Genomic DNA, 17,649 nt, shown 5'->3' on the forward strand with positions numbered 1-17,649 from the left:
TTTTTTATAATACAATACGAAATTAAATCATTTTGGAACAAAAATTATTTATTTATTATCCACTTATATCAAGCGTTTATACGTGTTAATAATAATTCTTTGCTTTGTCGCTAATAATTGATACCACAGTACTAGTTGCATATCGGGCAACGACAAAAAATATTAGGACATTAGGTAAATAATATTCACGAAATAATTGTTATATTTTATACATATGTTACTGACCGTTCTCCGCCGACAATCGTCAGAAATTTGACAAGATAATGAATATGAATAAACAATTTTATTTTTTGGTTTTAATCATTTATTACGGCGCGTATTAGACGTGTTGTCTAATGTAACTAATGAGTAATGAGTGGTCGAACTCCGAGCCAATCGAAGTAATCCTTTTGTCTGTTTTTATCTATTTACACTATGAGAATAACCTAAATACATTTTTTTTTTATTTTGCTTATAACTTGATTACTAATTAAATTAAAATAACTATAACCGGGCCCGTCCTACATTTTGATCTTGGGCACGCCTCTGCAAATTATGTTTTTAATCGAGATTATAGCTATAAAGCCATAAAGAGAAGGGAGCAGGGAGTTACCCACTTAAAAAGTATCTGTGTATTTTGTATAATAGTATTATTACTGGCTACCCAGATTGCGTATGATAAACAATTAACTTTAATCTTTACACCAAAGTTAAACGATTGCGTATGATTTGCTGTGCAACGTTGCCACATTTAAGTTTTTATTTTTGATTAGTAAAAATTAAATTTTGAAAAAATAACAAGTCAAAATATTTAAAAAAAAATAATAAAAGGTTAAAATAATGAATTGTAAAAGTATATTCATTTTAAAATTGTATAGTTACCTTGGTACCGCTTAAATAACTAATTTTTGACAAATATCAAATATATTGTAATATTTTTAAGAAATTTGTATTCAATATATTTTTTTAGTGTCACCCAATTTGTCTGTGTGATACAGCCGTTTGTACCTTTGCCGTCGGCCTTGCCGGATTTTCGTGTCGGACCGTTGTATAAATAAACCACAATCTTTATCGGTTCGATATCCGTAATTGGGTGTCACGTAAATACATCGCGGTAAATTTGTCGTGGTAATTTTGGCGCGGCAAGTTGGGCGCCGGTGTAATATCGTCGCACGTAATTTAGGTGAGTGACGATACATGCCTTATGTACAATATTTTATACTTTATTATAAATACCTAGTTTAAATACAATATGCATAACTTATTGGCAAGTATAAAATATAATTTAAATCAAATTAGTAATAAGTCAAAATAGTTTTAAATTTTAAAAATATAAATTAAATTGTGCCAAAAATAGTATAATACAATAGTCAAAATAATATAATAATTAATAAATACCTAATTTAAAAACAATATGCATAACTTATTGGCAAGTATAAAATATAATTTAAGTCAAAATAGTTTTAAATTTTAAAAATATAAATTAAATTGTTCCACAGATAGCTAATAATAATAAAAACAAAAATGTATACAAATAAAGTTCTAAATTATAATTGCAACTGGAAATTAACAGCTATCCCACGTAAATAATTTTGAATATTAGTAATATTTGGGTCAAATGTTGATGTTAATTTTCGAATACGAATTGCAGAATCTTTATATTTTTTTTTTTTTAGGTAATGCTATTCCAGAAAGTAACTGTTTGACTTTAAAAAGGTTTATATTATTTTCTTTTTTCAACGCATTAATAAAAATCCAAATAGATGGATGAACTGAATTTAACAACGAATTGAAACAATTGTACCAGCCTTCTACTGCATTATTGGTGCGTGGAATATCTTTTTCAATTAAAAAATAACAATTCCATATTGAAATAGGAAATAGTGGAGGTGTTTTTCGTCCTCTTCTATTAACGCGACCAATATAGGTATCCTCAAAGTTAAGTTCAAAAGTAAACATAACACATTATAGGATTTATAATCACAAATCATCAAATCACGAGCCTATCATTTTAACTATAATTTAGATAGGTACCGCAATATAGACAACGATAATTTAAAACGATCATAATTTAGATATCCGACGATATCATTAAATTGACGCGATCTAATACAAAACGACTATATGACGCGCGATAATATTACACCGCGACCAATTTACTGCGCCTAAATTCCCGCGCCCAATTTATCGCGCCCAACTTACTGCGACCAAATCACATGGAACCCCGTAATTGTGCGTGATCCGCCACCGTGTTGCTTATTAGTTATTAGTTATTACTTATTAGTATAACACGTGATTCTGTCCTCGGAGCCGAACGGGCACCGGCAATAATTAATTATATATTTATATGCTATAATTCGTATTAGTGTGGCAGCGAATAAATACGGCGGTATTTATTGTACGTTTATGCGAATTTGCCAACGGACGCGCCATGCAGTGCGCCCTTTATTAATTATTATAATAATATATTAAAAGCCGTCGGTGCGTGTGCGACACACAATATATATCTATATTATACGGCACTCATCAAGCCGCCGCCGACTTATTGATTTGATATCTATATCGATCGTACGGGTCATTGCCCGCTGCCAATCAGCTGTACCGTGTGGATGTCCGGTGTCCCCGCCACCAACAATCATCAGCCGCGTAGGAGTTGCCACCGCCGCACCGCAAGATAACGGATAAGTGTTAATAATAATTTTAATAATAATAATTTAATATTATTATAATTGTCTAATTATTATTTTTATTATTATTATCATTGCTGGTTCGGTTCAGTATTATTAATTACCTTTTGTAAGTGCGTGCCGGCCAGTCAAGAGACGTCTTGTCGGTCGCTGTTTATTTTAAATACTATATCTTTTTATTATACCTGAACGGCTACACCTATATACTGTGTTATACTATAACACATGGTAGATTTTGGTAGATTATATTGTCACCCTCATCCCATACCGGCGCGAGTCGTCGTAACCAACCGCCATACATTGTAGGAGTTACACGGTGCCAACAATAACTGCGAATGAACTTATTTTTATTCGAATGAACTACTTAATGAAATACAGTGAAAATTCTTTATAACGAATCTGAAGGGATCAAGAGATTTCTTTCGTTATAGAGTTTTCGTAATAGAGAGCCAGAGAGGGTTTAAAAAAAAACAAAATTTTTGTTAACAATTACGTCAATAATAAAATAAATATATTCGATATCGATAATAACGGTATTATTACGATATTAAAAGTAGGTAATGAAAGAATGTAATCGTTCTGGGAAATTTCGGCGTTTTTGCCGATTACTTTTATAATTTATAATACGATAACAGGTAAATTGTGTTATGAAACATAAAATATTGTTTCGTTATTAAGAGTGACTATACTTTATAGAGAATGAATTGGCTAATGACTAATGAGTTTTAAACTTATAAAGCAAACCAACCATTATTATGTAATGTTTACGTTATATAGAGTTTTTCGTTGTAAAGAGTTTCGTTATAAAGAGTGTTCACTGTATATTTAAGACTTTAAGAGTACCTCATAACTTAGTCATAAGTCATAATCTTTTCATTCGTATAATTATATTACATTATGGTTTAATCTTTTTGAAAAAAATAACACTTAAATAAATTATATTACGAATTTACTATAATATATTATATTCACTGCAGTAAACGTGTGCAATATTGTTTTGCCGTTCGTGATATCGTGTACCTATAGATTTTTTACGCCTAAACACTCAAAACTGACTATTTTAGTTTTAATTCGTAGCTAATACTAGAATTGCAGGGTGAGGGTTAACATAATATTATTATCTAGCGACTAGCAGTACTAGTACTCATATGGGTTATGACAATTGACAGTGGTGTATTATAATTTATAATATAATTGTTATTATTTCATTAATATTAAACCAAAATATGATACGAATAGAAAGATTATGAGTTACTATTAAATACAGTTGATTAATTAATTCATTCATTCAAAAAAATAAGTTCATTAGCAGTTATTTTACGTTAAAATAAAAATGGATAAATATTGCTGTGGATTCTATATAACGAACGAATCTGTTACGTCACGCGCAATGTCAAAATTCACCGTACCTAACTAGCGAACGGATTGTCATAAACAAATTTTAGTGGTATCATTTTTTCGTCATAGTATGTACTATAATTTAAGCCAAAGAAAATGTTTTGAGTTGGATTGTCTCTTAAGTATAAATATAATTATAATAGAAAAATTATTACCTAGTGTAGTGAAAACCGATTATTAGTAAAACATTTTTATAGATAAACGCCGGAGCTCAAAATAAATAAATATGGTGTAACTCTTACAAATCACTTTCGCTATAGTCGGTGCCTCGGTGGTGTCACGATTACAGATATTATAATTACTAAATAGAACTATTATTGTATATGTATAATGTATAGAACTTTCTAGCATTGGTAATTGAAGATCCATCGGCCATCGCTTATGTATAAAAACATTAAAAAGTACGCTAAAGAATAAAATGTACATAGGTAATAAAATAATAAATATTAAAAAACTGGCAACAAAAATAATAATAATCGCTGTTTTCAGGCTGACGTAGAAAAATAAAATCAGTGATTATAGGTGTACTATTGTCTATTGCGAATTGGGCATGCGACATTCGATACCTTCGTCCTTCATATCGATGCGTACAGACTACAGAGTACAGACTCGTGTAGTCGTGCCAGTCCTATCAAGTTCAATGAACCAATGCCAGACACGAACATAACTTAGGTATCCATATAGGTGCTTAGATTGAATCGTGGACATCCCCCACCGCGCTAGTACATTTTTGTATGGACATCTACCTTCATTTTTTTTTTAATATTGTTTATTTTTTTTCGCCTATTGTATAATATTTCCAAATATTTATTAAAATATAATAAATTATAGATTAGAAAAAACTGCTAATTATTTAATACGATAATGCCATAATGGTATCATTGTTTCAAACATGTAACCCGCGTAGTTGTACGGCCGGTGAACACTTTTTCTCTAAACTAGAAAAAATATTGAAAATTAGGAAATTAATGAAATTAAAATGTTAAAACGTCAATATTTTTAGAAAAATTTACTCTACAAAATAACTATCTTCAATTTTTTTGAAAATAATTAAATAAACGCTTGCCAAGTCAGAGATCAGCATGTAAACTTTCTTGATTTTCAATTTTTAGAAATTTATTAATTCTTTGCAAATATGCAATATGTATGTATGTGTATTGAAGTTATAAAAATTCAGACTTTTTTCATTTCAATTACTACTTACTTGATTAAAAATCAAGAAAGTTAAAGAAAAATATTTTTTAACTTTTTTTTCCAAAACATTAAAATAAATTATAAATATTTGTAGTTCTTGTCCCTGTGAATCTTATTAAAAACCAGAATTATAATATCCCCATTATTTCAGGAGATATCACAACGGGTAAATTCTCATGCCCTCACAGAACACTATATGTATAACTATGAGGTAGATACTATAGTAGTTACCTTATACTTTGGTCTACTCTTTAGTCTGTAAAATCTTATTTGTACATTATAATTTAATGTTTATAATAATAATGTGAAATCGTGATCATAGATATTTAAAAAATACTAAATATTTATTAATATTATTGATAAATATCAATAAAAACTACTTTTTTTTATCAAATGTTGACATTTGGACTGGTTTGACATTATGCAATATGCGGTATTGATACTTTATTCTGTGCATGCACATAATTATGATGACATTTGTCATGAGTAAGGTTATTGTTACCTAACTTTTCTAATAAAACAAACTATTTTTAATTTAATGATTTTAATGAGTTATTTTTATATTGATCAACAAAAATACTTTTGAGTTTTTTGTTAAAACATAAATTACCTAAATGGTTATTGGCCAACTAGCATTAAACATCACATTTTACACTTATACATTTAGTAGTAATACTTTAAATTAAAATACTAACTCACTACAGTGACTACACTACTAGTTACTACATTTAGGTACTAGTTTCTAAGTTTTACAAAAATTTAAAATTTGTTCATTGTAGTAAGTACATTAATTTAGTGATGTTTTAGTGAAATTAGTATTTTTATTTATCAACATCTTACTTTAAAACATAAATACAATTTTAAATAAATTTTAAAATGAAATAATAATCCACAAATGGCAAATTATATTTATCAATTTAACATCTAAAGCAAATAATTAGTTTATTAAATTGGTAGGTATTTATTTGTCATCCTGCTGATGATTGCTGAACTGTATAAAGTCTATTATACTGCTACCAGACAACCTTATGTTAGGTCTTTACTAAAATCTAAATATTCATGATCAATATTTCATTGTAGGTATTTTTTGATTTTTTAGATCGTATTTTATTATATTATAATTATGTTTTAATTAGTATGTTATTAATTTGTCACTAAATTCTATGTAGAATTTTAAGTGTATACCTATTTTACAAACATTATATTCAGTTTATTTTAAAATATTAATTTTAATGAGTTATTTTTCATGATATTTAAATAGTATTTTACTGTGCGCTGGCCTTTTAACATTTACAATAAAAACATGTTGTTAAATTATTTAAAATTTATGATATTTAAGTATCTTTAGAACAATAACTGTTTTGTTTGTTTATACATAATATAATTATGAAATATGTTAGTATGCTACTAAATTGTTATTAATAGCCATAGACCTTATACTCAGTATAAGGTCTATAGTAATAATAGTATATGTATAAAAAAATAATCATAGTACAACCCGGTGGCATATTACAATTCTATTACATTGTATATGATAATATATTCTAAGTATAGAATGGCATATGCTACCCCTTGACAGGGTGATACCATTTATATAGTGCTGTGATAAGGCAATAAAAAACAAGTACTATAAACCTGTCATCAGTGTTGATGTTAGTTTCATTTGATCAAATAAAAATGAGATTATTTTGAAACTCTATATACATCATATCCTAAGATAACAACAAAAACATCTAATTGTAGATATCATGACCGGTCAAATTCTGTAGTACCGATGATGTTAACGTGGTTTATATATTATATGTAAAGAACATTATTTTAAATAATGTATATAGAAAATTGTTATTAAACCATAAAATGAATGTAAGATATAACTAAATAAATATTTTTTTCCTTGTATCACTATTTTAAGTTCATTAAATAATTCACAGGACAAAAAACATGAAAATGTTAGCATAACACTAACATAATGCTAATGACATTAAAAAATATAGTGACACTTAAGACGGGTTAAATTTACAGAAAAAGTAAAAAACAACTCAAATAATATTTCCAAAAATTACTTTTACATTTTTCATAGGTAATAATTTTACATTACTTGTTTTTAAACACTGTGAATGATAGATATTTTACAATTTAAATGCATACTTTCCTGAAATAACAATAAAGGAATCACAAAATACAATACAGTATTAAGAATTTTAGAAATGTTTATTAATTTTCTTAGCTATCTTTTTTACTACAAATAAGACTTGATATCTAAACAATTATTATTATTATTATTATTATTATTAAAAACTAGCACAGTAATCAATGGTTCAATATTGAAAAAAAGAACAAAATTAAATTTTGTCATAGAATAATATGGATTAATATTAAAATAGTTATTAAACACACACATATATTAAAATGTAAAAAAACCTTACTCGAAATAATAATTATTTTGTAAAGTTAAAATTTAAATTTATATTTAAATAATATAATAGTATAACTTGTCACACATGATTACATTTATCACCAGAATAATGTAAACTAAAGTAATATTATCATCACTACACTTAATAACTATCAGAAAAAACTGCTAGTCATATAATGATAATAATAGCAGACATTTGTATAATTTAATGGAAAAAAAATATTGTTATGGTCCGTGGGTAAATTATATTAAATTATTAAGGGTTTGTCATTACAAATAAATATAAATGTATAATAATAAAAAATGAATGTAGAAATCACTGTGACTACTGGATAATAAAATGCGGGTAAATAATTTTTTTTATTTTGATAATAGATTTTTTCTTTGAGTTATAGATTTAACGCCGCGCTCCACGCCTAGCTACACCACCTCTTCCTCCACGACCTCTGCCACCACCACGCCCTCTAGTTGGTGTTGTAACTGGAGCTGCTGGCTTTGTAACTGGAGTTACTATTGGTACGGCAACTGGCATCACTTTTTCAGTTTCAACTATTTTATCTTCAATGACAGGAGGTGTTTCTGTTTTTTCAGTCACTGGTTCTACTTGTGTTTCAGTTGTATCCATTTTATTGTCTTCAGTATCAGGTTCTTCTTTAACCTCCAATTTAATGCGTTTAACAGCTCTACTCTCCTAAAAATGATAAATGCATTGAATTAGAATATTGAACAATATATATATTTCAAATCTGAATTGACCTTAATTGAGCTATTCTGGAATTATCAGTTTAAAAAAAAAACACAAATAAGAAATATTATTAACAAACCTCAGAATCAATTTCAACATTTTCAGTTACAGCATTTGTGTTATTGTCAGCACTATCAATTTCTTCTTCTTTTATTTTAACTTCACCAACCTTGGTAGTATCATCTTTTTCAATCACCTGATCAATCGTTCGTTTCTTACTTCCTGAAGTAGCTTCTTTCATTTTGGTCATTGTTGTGTAATTGATATAATGGGCAGCAGTCTGACAATGAATTGAAACACGTTGCTCGTCCAGTAAAAAACAATTGCATAATCTACACACAAATCCTTTTGAAGAGATCAACAATTCTTTTCCTAAATTTAACATAAAATGGTTAGTATGGGCAATGAAAAAAATCACCAATAATTAATTTACAATTTAAAAAAACAGAATATGTCGAAAAACAGTTATTATTGTTGAATGATAAATTAAATCATTATTTTTGTAATTTAAAAGCTAATGATTATTTTATTTTTGATATAATTAAAAGCCACATTAAACAACCATGTAAAAGAATAAAATAGAAAATACTGCAAATTATTATTGAATAATAATTCTAATTGCATGTAGTTTTTACCTATGGCCACCTTTGGATCATAAGCAGCAGGTTGGTTTTCTTTGTTAGTTGCAGATTCATTAGTAGCATTATCTTCTTTTATCGATTGATCAGCCACATCTTCTACAGTTGATTCTTCTCCTGTAGCTATAACATCTGATGTATCCATCTCTTCTTCTTTTTTTTCTTTACTTTCTTGTTCTTGATCTTTGTCATTAGTTGTAATCGCAGTATCAGCAGCAACAGCAGCAGCAGCTACCTTAGTTCCAGCACCTTTCTTCCCACCACGATGATGTTTTTCTCCACTTCCACCTTCCAACTCTAATTTTAATTTAGTAGCGTCACGATCACCAAGCATTTCATATTTTTTGGCAACAGGCATCTGATCATGATCTTGCTGGTCTTCTTCTAAATACACACATAATACATATTGTTAAATTAATACATTTTAAAATAATAAATAGGTATAAAAAATATTAACCTTCAATTTTAATCATATCAATCAGATCAAATTCATCATCTTTCAAATGAGGATGTTCTACATGGCGCATTTCTGACACTTTCTAAAAAAACATCATTATATTATATTAATTTATAAACAAAATTTAAACTGAATATATGTATTTACCTTTAAATGTCCAGCAGTAAGCTTATGTTCATCCATTTCAAGTCGTGTATGGAATAAGGCATCACACAATTTGCATTCCGGATGCAAAAATTGTTTTAGTTTCTACAAGAATTGTTTTAATATTTTGTAATATACAATTTTATTCAACACATGTTTATATTTAAATAAAAATTCTTACCCTGTGTCTATCGCTTTTTCGATGCCCAGTTAGTGGTCCATAAAACCGTACATCGCACATAGGACAATAGCTACGTAAAAGTGGTTTAGAACCAGAGTTGCCCCCTGCATTTTTACTATTAGATTTATGTTTGTTGTTTGTAACACGTTCCAAATCAATTTCCCTTTGGTTTTCAACAGCTTTTATTTGATGTCTCATAAAATCAACACGCATTCTGTATGCTTCATCTAAGTAATTCATCATCAATTCGTGAGGTCTTCCGCGTACATGTTTTTCAAAAGACTAAAATAATATCAAATTAATAATTATAATTAATAGTTATTATTTAAAAATAATTCTATCATACCTCAGAATCCCACATGTGTTTAGAACAAACATGACAATAAAGTACAGCTGAAGGAACACCAACATAAGACACTTTTTTGTCAGCATCCAATTGTTCCTTAGTTCTCTCACGATCATTTTGTCTAAAATTGTAAAATATTCAGTATCATATTATGAATATAAGATTCATAAGATTAATTATAATTAGATAGTTACCCTTTTTTGTTTTCATCATTAACTTTTCCTGCAGATTTACGTTTATCTGCATCTTTCGTTCCCCCGCCAGATTTACGGCCTCCACCAGAAAATCTATTGTGTGGATCACCACCACCACGACGCTAAAATATTATTTTTATTAAATTATTACATGTATATTGGTAATAATCAAATAAAATTTAAATACCCTATTATCTTTATTGAATCCTCCTCCATGACCATCTTGTCTTTGACGCATACTCATATGTGACATTCTAGGACCAGCGCCCCAATTTCCACTTCGATTTGGACCACCACCATAACCACCTCCAGACTAAAATATACATTATAAAACTCATTATAATATATTGTAATAACTAAATAGGTAGTAACATAATATTATACTATAATCTAAAATATTTCTTATTAATTTTAGATGGTATCAATGAAATACTTAGAGAACAATATGAAAATAAGAAAAAACATAAATCTATAATATAATATAAATGTTTCTATATATTACGCTCTCAAGAGAATGACCATTGTATTGACTAAAACTAATCAGGTTATGCCTCCCCCTCCTAAATGGTCAACAATTGTTAGTATACAAATACAATGTGTAACAGTGTCCACTATGACTATTATTTAATGTACTATTCAAATGAAATCTCAATGTAAACTTTCAATTTTTTTTTATTATAAAAAAATATGCGTCTAATAATAAATGTATAATATTATTGATTTAACCTAACAAGCCAACACCATAATATTGTATACTACAAATAAGTTCATAATTATAGACAATTTAAAGAATAAAAATAATTATTTTTAGTTAATATCTTAAATAGGTACATATAAATCTTATTCAACATAATTATTTAAATGTCGTTTAGAACTAAACCATTGAAAAGAAAATTCTTTGAGCATATAGCATCATTCAAATGTAGACAGTTAATCATATCTTATAAGAATAAATGAGTCAAACTTCATTTTTTTATCAAACTATATTAAAATTCTCACTTTTAAAAATATATCCAAAGCCAAGTTTAAATTTTGTTTAAAATAAACTTAGTAAAAATGAAGAGTATATACTTGATAAAAAAAAATTGTATTAATATAATATTTTTCGCTTGATTATCCTAATACTATTTGAGTTGAATTTCTTATTTAAGAGGACACCACATCACCCAGTTTTTGTGTCCATCTAATATTTACATAAATACAATATAACAAATTTGCGTCTAGTAGAGCAAATTATGTGTTGTTTCCTTTAATATATGAGTGAATTTACCTATTAACAAAATCAAAGGTTAGAACAATATCAGTGTTATAGCATTGATTTTGTTTTTTTTTATAGATATCTTAATTTTTTAGTTAGTTATGAGCATTTTCAATTATTAATATTTTACAAACTCTTATCTTGCTTTTTAGAATATTATACAAATTTTCTTTGAAAAAAATGCTTAAAAATGCTTCCACATTGTAAAAAAACTACAAAAAATGACCCAAACTATGAAAAAATGACTTAAAAAAATTGAAAAATGATGTTAAAAAACAAAATAAAATGTAATTATAGCTAAAAATGCAAAAAAAAAATCAAAATCAAATTAGAATAATCTGAATCAAGGAAGCATGAAACCAATTTTTAGTTAAGATAGCATTGTATAGGAATCAAAGGAAAAAAAATGCAAAAGTCATCAACATCCTAACTCTACTAATGTTCTAACCTTTAATTTTGATAATAGGTAAATTCTCTTTAATATTAAAGCTTAAAATACTTTCTACTTAAAAAAAACAAATCTGGTCAGTCATATATCTCTTTGAGTTACAACATCCATACAATATACACTATACAAAATTATGACCAGGAATTGATAGAACATGCTATAGGGAATAGTACAGGAAGGGATTAACATAGCCAAGTAAAGTTGGAACCAAGTATATACTTTTTTCAGCGAGAGAATAAATTATGTACAATGAATATCAGTTCATTCTTGGCATCCTTGCACGTCATTTAGCGGGCCGAATAAGGCCTTGGCAAATGTTCTTCAATCAGACTCATGTGCAGAATAGCAGTGTTTTCTTGTTGGACATAGTATAGTTAGTAATCTTTATTTAAAATCACCGAATTAAAGAATGCATAAGTACCTAGTGTTTTTTATTAATACCTATCAGGTTCATTTGTTAATTTAGTCTCTTAGTTAGACCAAAAATGAAATGTATCTATTATAGGTGTATTTAGAATTATGGTTCAAGGAACCTACTATATACAAAAGGATCTAATCAACAAGTACAAAGATGCAATACAATTCACACCAAACTTCTGTAAGCTTGCCATTGCCATAATTAGACGAAAAATGTATCAATGATTTATATGACAAGCAAGTAATATTTTATAGTTACCATGGAATTTGACGATGTTAATAATTTGCTGATTATGTTACTGGCCATTGCCAATTGAGCTGGCGGAGGATGCCCGCCTTGTTGTGCCTGTCGTGGTAACGGACCAGACCCAGAGCCAGATTGCCAAGGATTAACCGAGCCACCTCCGGCTCGGTAACCGCCGCCGTTGTTGTATCGGCCACCAGCTCCACCACCGCCGCCACCACCATAACCGCCGCCACCGCTGCCATAACCACCATATCCACCGCCACTTCGTCGGTTGTACGCCATTGGAGTGTTTCAAATAGTATTACGCAAATGGACGATAAAAGATCGGCGTAAGTTGACTATTTGACGACAAACTGCACTGTTTGTAAATAGACGCGCGAACGTGACAGCGAAAATCGATTTGAATGAAGGGTCGCAGTATGTCGTATTTACTTGAAAACGAAAATAAGTGGGAAAATTGACCGGCAAAATGAGTTAGAGCGTCGCAATCTCACAACAACGATGTGAAATTCGGATCAGTAAACCGTACCTGAACACTTCGGACGCTAATCGAAACCGACGCCGTCGACCATAACTAAAAGATGGCGTCCAGTCGGTGCTCGATGTGGGCCGGTGTCGCCGCCGCCGGTTTCGTGGCGGTGGCGTCAACGGTATCAAAGAACGCAGTGTGGCCAACGTAGCAACTCATCGGCACTGAATCGAAATAAAATACTAGATTATTAGAGTATATTATAATATGAAAAATATTTTAATAATCTCATTAATGATTATCCTAGCTCCTACTCGATCCATTCCTAGCTATCCCGTGTGGTGGTTGCGTTCTCCACCCAAATGCCCAATGACTGGCCATTATACTGTTAGCCACACACTGTTGTTAATATATGTATGTAACTATGTAAGAAGGCTGTGGTGTGTGTGTGTGTTCGTGTGTTCATACTTCCGGACACAGTGGAGGCGGGTGCCTCCATAGTATTACATTATTTGTACTTATTGATTTTTTTTTATTTATTTATTTATTTATGGACAGTGCCTCCGTAAGAAAACGAAAATATACCTAAATGTTGGGATGGCGAATGCTATAATATACCTAACTAATGTCTATAATATTATGATTCACGATACATATTATATTAGGTTTACAATTATAATGTTTATCGTAATGTATTATAGAATGATGAGACTCGTGACTCGTCATATACCTAATACCGTATTTATTTATTATTATTCTTTCGACTTAGATTATTATAATAATAATACTAATAAATAGGTTACCATTTTGACAACGGTCTAAATGTCAATTTATGTTATGGAAAATAAACATTTTTCGGTTTAAGCTGTTTGAGGGGCCGCTTTATGTATTAATTTTACACAAAATATTGTGAAATTAATACATACTACATAGAGTGGCACAATAATCGTTCAGAATCTTAAATGGATAGCATAAATAAATTTTCCAATTTCAATTTTAAATATTTTTAAAATTCTCTATAGATTTTCATTTTATGTATAATATTTTAATACAATTTTAATGATTCAAATTTTATTTAATTTAATTATAGTCATTTTAAAATCAGTTGTCATCAGCTCATATATTAAATTTAATTCATAATTTATTTATTTTAATAAAAATATAATTCTTGGTATATTTAATTAACATAAACGATAAACATTTTATACACATTTTAATATTTTATTAATTCAACGTTAATTGGTTACATTACAATGCCTAAACAACTTATTACATAACGATTGATCCTTTAATTTAAAGAAATATTTATGAAAATATATAATAATATACAATTATTAAAATCGTCATTCATATAATAAAAATATATAGTTTTTGATCAAATGTATTAAATTTACTTTATTTTTAAATTTATTTCATTGATTTGGAACATTTCAGATTTGGTATAAATATTGAATTTTCTTATCTAAAATATTATACTTTAATATTTTAATTTTTAAAAACGAATTATTACATTTGCAATAGTTAAATGGAAAAAAACAATTATTTTATTTCATTATTTTATTAGATATAAGATTACAAATCTTGTGTCTTGGATATTTAAAAAAAAAATCATTTCAGTTTATCCATCAATTTTCATTTTATTATTTTAGTGCATGGATAGAGAGAAAGAAAAAAATATGTACCAATGTACCTTATGTAGCTTTATATTGGAAAACCCAAAAAGAATTATTGTTCAAATCTTTATTGTAAAAGCATACTTCGCTAATATTTCACTTACCAAATCAAAGCTGTCGTTAAGAGCTTACAAAGATGAAGCTGTATACGATTCTTTTAAAACCCATTGTTTACTATAAAGCAGAAACCTTTAATGTTATTAAAATCCGATATTAACAGACTATTAGTGTACTTGAAAGAAAAGTAATAAAAAAAAATATAAAGGACAGTAAATAAAGAAGTAGGTTAGATATTTAGATTATCTAGAATAACAATATAAAATAGAGCAGCTTTTAGAAAATATAAATATATTGTGAGGTAACCCGGGTAGGTGCGTAAAACTATGCTGAATTAAATGAATCGACCCAAAGAGAATGAAAGAAGGACTGCCCAAGCGTAAAATACATACAAGAATAGAATGACAATTAAAGAGCGGATTTCAGGATGAAGTAAAGAAAAATCTCTAGCAGACGGGTCTATAGAACTGGAAAAATACAGTTAAAGATTGAGAGGAGTCATGGATGAAGAAGAATTGTTTTGAAATCTAAGAGCCACTATGACCATTGATTTGTAGTTTTTAAAAGATAATTGATACCTAGTAGTAGTAGTGGTAGTAATAAGTAGACAGATTTTCCATCTGCAGGTAATACAGAGGCGTTCTCAAGAATTTTCTTTGGGAGGGGTTCTGAATATTTATTTGAATACAAAAAGCCTCCTTTAGTCATAATAATTTGTATTGTTTTAAAAAATTATATTACACATAACACATTATAATAAAAAATTTAATTTAATTAATTTTTTTGCCAAAACGTCCAACACTTCCTCAGCTGTTAATGACACATCTCCATGGATTGCCAACATTGTGAGGCGATTAAGACGAGTCTAAAATAATTTAACAGATACAGTATATTTATAAATTTAACCAAACATCCTGTTTGTAAATAATAATCAGAAGAGGTGATCCAAGGCCGTTCCTAAGTTTTACGGGGCCAGGGACAAATTAATGTGGGGGCCCTTTTACCATCATAATATGATATAATAAAAAACAAAATACTCATTGATATCAATAAAATTCTTGCAAAAGTATATTTTCAATTCTTAACCACAACCAATCTTATATTAAAATGTACGTACTGGTACATTTTTTGTGCGTTAGGTACTTTTTACATAACTTCATATTACCAAATATACTAAAAATACATTTTAGTCTAAAAATATGAACTCTCAGAAATACAAATATAATTATTAGTTTTATTAATTTTTGGTTCATTAAATAAAAACATGCAAATGCTCACGAGCTCTCGGGCCTTAATTATAATTCATTAGTTAATAAATTCATAAAATATTATTTGAATTAATAGTATTAGTTAATAATTATAGTATTATTATGTCTAATATGCAGGTATTTGGTATACCAATTATACACAGTAGCATGCAGTGGAGTCGTCAGTGGTGTTTGTAAGCAACGCTGCTTATATGTCACCACGCTATTGAGTATTATACTACTTTAAAAATGAATAGAAATCTAATAATTAAAATAAATCTAATAAAAATAGTATGTAGGTACATATTTTAATCAATTATTAGTTACTGATATTGGTGTTAGTGTTCACTATTCACCATTCACTCTCGGACTCTTCAGTGTTCAGTATGCAAATGCCAGATATGCTTGTAAAAGTATGATAGTTTCTAATGTCGAGTTTATTAGCGAGTAGCGACACTGCGACACTACGGTCAATGCCCTTATGGGTAAATATATATTATCATGTTATAAATGTATTTATTTACTTATTATTTTTTATAAATAATCCGTCTGGTTTCTGGTATACCATGCGATAACGAATTCCTACGAAAAAATATTGCTAATTTGATTTATATATAACATTATTATTATTATAATCTTTTTTATGTGGGTATGTATAATATTAGTATAACTTCATCAATAATCGTGATATTGTTGGTAAAAAAATATTATATTGTGATACGCATATGAAATAGTTAAAAAAAATTACGACCAATGTGCGGGGGGTCCCATGGCCCCCCTTGAGTACGCCCATGCTGGCAAAGGACATTTTAAAATGTATTCCTTCGAATCCAAAATACCTGTAACCTTTTTATTTCTTTGATATGTATTGAATGCATTGATGTAATCATGAGATTTTGACGATTTTGTGAATAATTAAATCAATTATTTGTGCTGGAGTTAATGATTGAATATAAAAGACATTTTAACATAATACTAATACAATTAAAAAAGTTTTGAAAATGTATTTATCATTTATTATATAGTAAAACAACTAATTATAATAATGTTAATAGTAATATGTATATGTAATATTATAATATATATATATATTATATAATATACATATTAATTATATTATGCTAGATAATAATAATAATAATAATAAATCGGTACTTGTAGTAGCTATAATTAGTAATGGTATATAGTACGCGTAAGTTTTTTTGTAAAAATTCTATTCCTTTTTTTTCTCTAAAGCTATTTAATAAAATTAATTACAACACCCAAAAAAACGTACAATAAATTAGAAATATAAATAGTAATAATAATAATAATAATAAAAAAAAATTATCAATAACAAAAACAATAATATATTAATATAAATATATTATATATATATAATATATAATATAATATATATATATATATATATAATAATAATAATGATAATAATAACCTCTATTTTTTTGCCTACG

At 28.1% G+C, this 17,649-nt stretch overlaps 1 protein-coding gene across 1 annotated transcript; it reads right to left on the reverse strand.

Moving 5' to 3' along the window:
- Positions 1 to 7,450: 7,450 nt before the first annotated feature.
- LOC132924364 (zinc finger protein on ecdysone puffs-like) lies at positions 7,451 to 13,364 on the reverse strand. The gene is made up of 10 exons (XM_060988623.1): positions 12,762 to 13,364; positions 10,567 to 10,692; positions 10,380 to 10,501; positions 10,186 to 10,306; positions 9,840 to 10,121; positions 9,662 to 9,763; positions 9,515 to 9,596; positions 9,055 to 9,441; positions 8,499 to 8,791; positions 7,451 to 8,365 (listed from the first exon to the last, which is right to left on the reverse strand). The coding sequence occupies exons 1-10, from the start codon at positions 13,029 to 13,031 to the stop codon at positions 8,072 to 8,074; spliced, it is 2,079 nt and encodes a 692-aa protein (XP_060844606.1). The 5' UTR covers positions 13,032 to 13,364; the 3' UTR covers positions 7,451 to 8,071.
- Between the last annotated feature and the right edge of the window lie 4,285 nt (positions 13,365 to 17,649).

Source organism: Rhopalosiphum padi, chromosome 3 (assembly GCF_020882245.1).
Source record: "Rhopalosiphum padi isolate XX-2018 chromosome 3, ASM2088224v1, whole genome shotgun sequence".
NCBI lineage: Eukaryota > Metazoa > Arthropoda > Insecta > Hemiptera > Aphididae > Rhopalosiphum > Rhopalosiphum padi.

Coding starts and splice junctions, on each gene's coding strand:
- LOC132924364 (XM_060988623.1), bottom strand. CDS start 13,031: ATGGCGTACAACCGACGAAGTGGCGGTGGATATGGTGGTTATGGCAGC. Junction 9,597..9,661: donor TTACTGCTGGACATTTAAAG/GTAAATACATAT, acceptor ATGTTTTTTTAG/AAAGTGTCAGAAATGCGCCA. Junction 8,792..9,054: donor TGATCCAAAGGTGGCCATAG/GTAAAAACTACA, acceptor TGTTAAATTTAG/GAAAAGAATTGTTGATCTCT.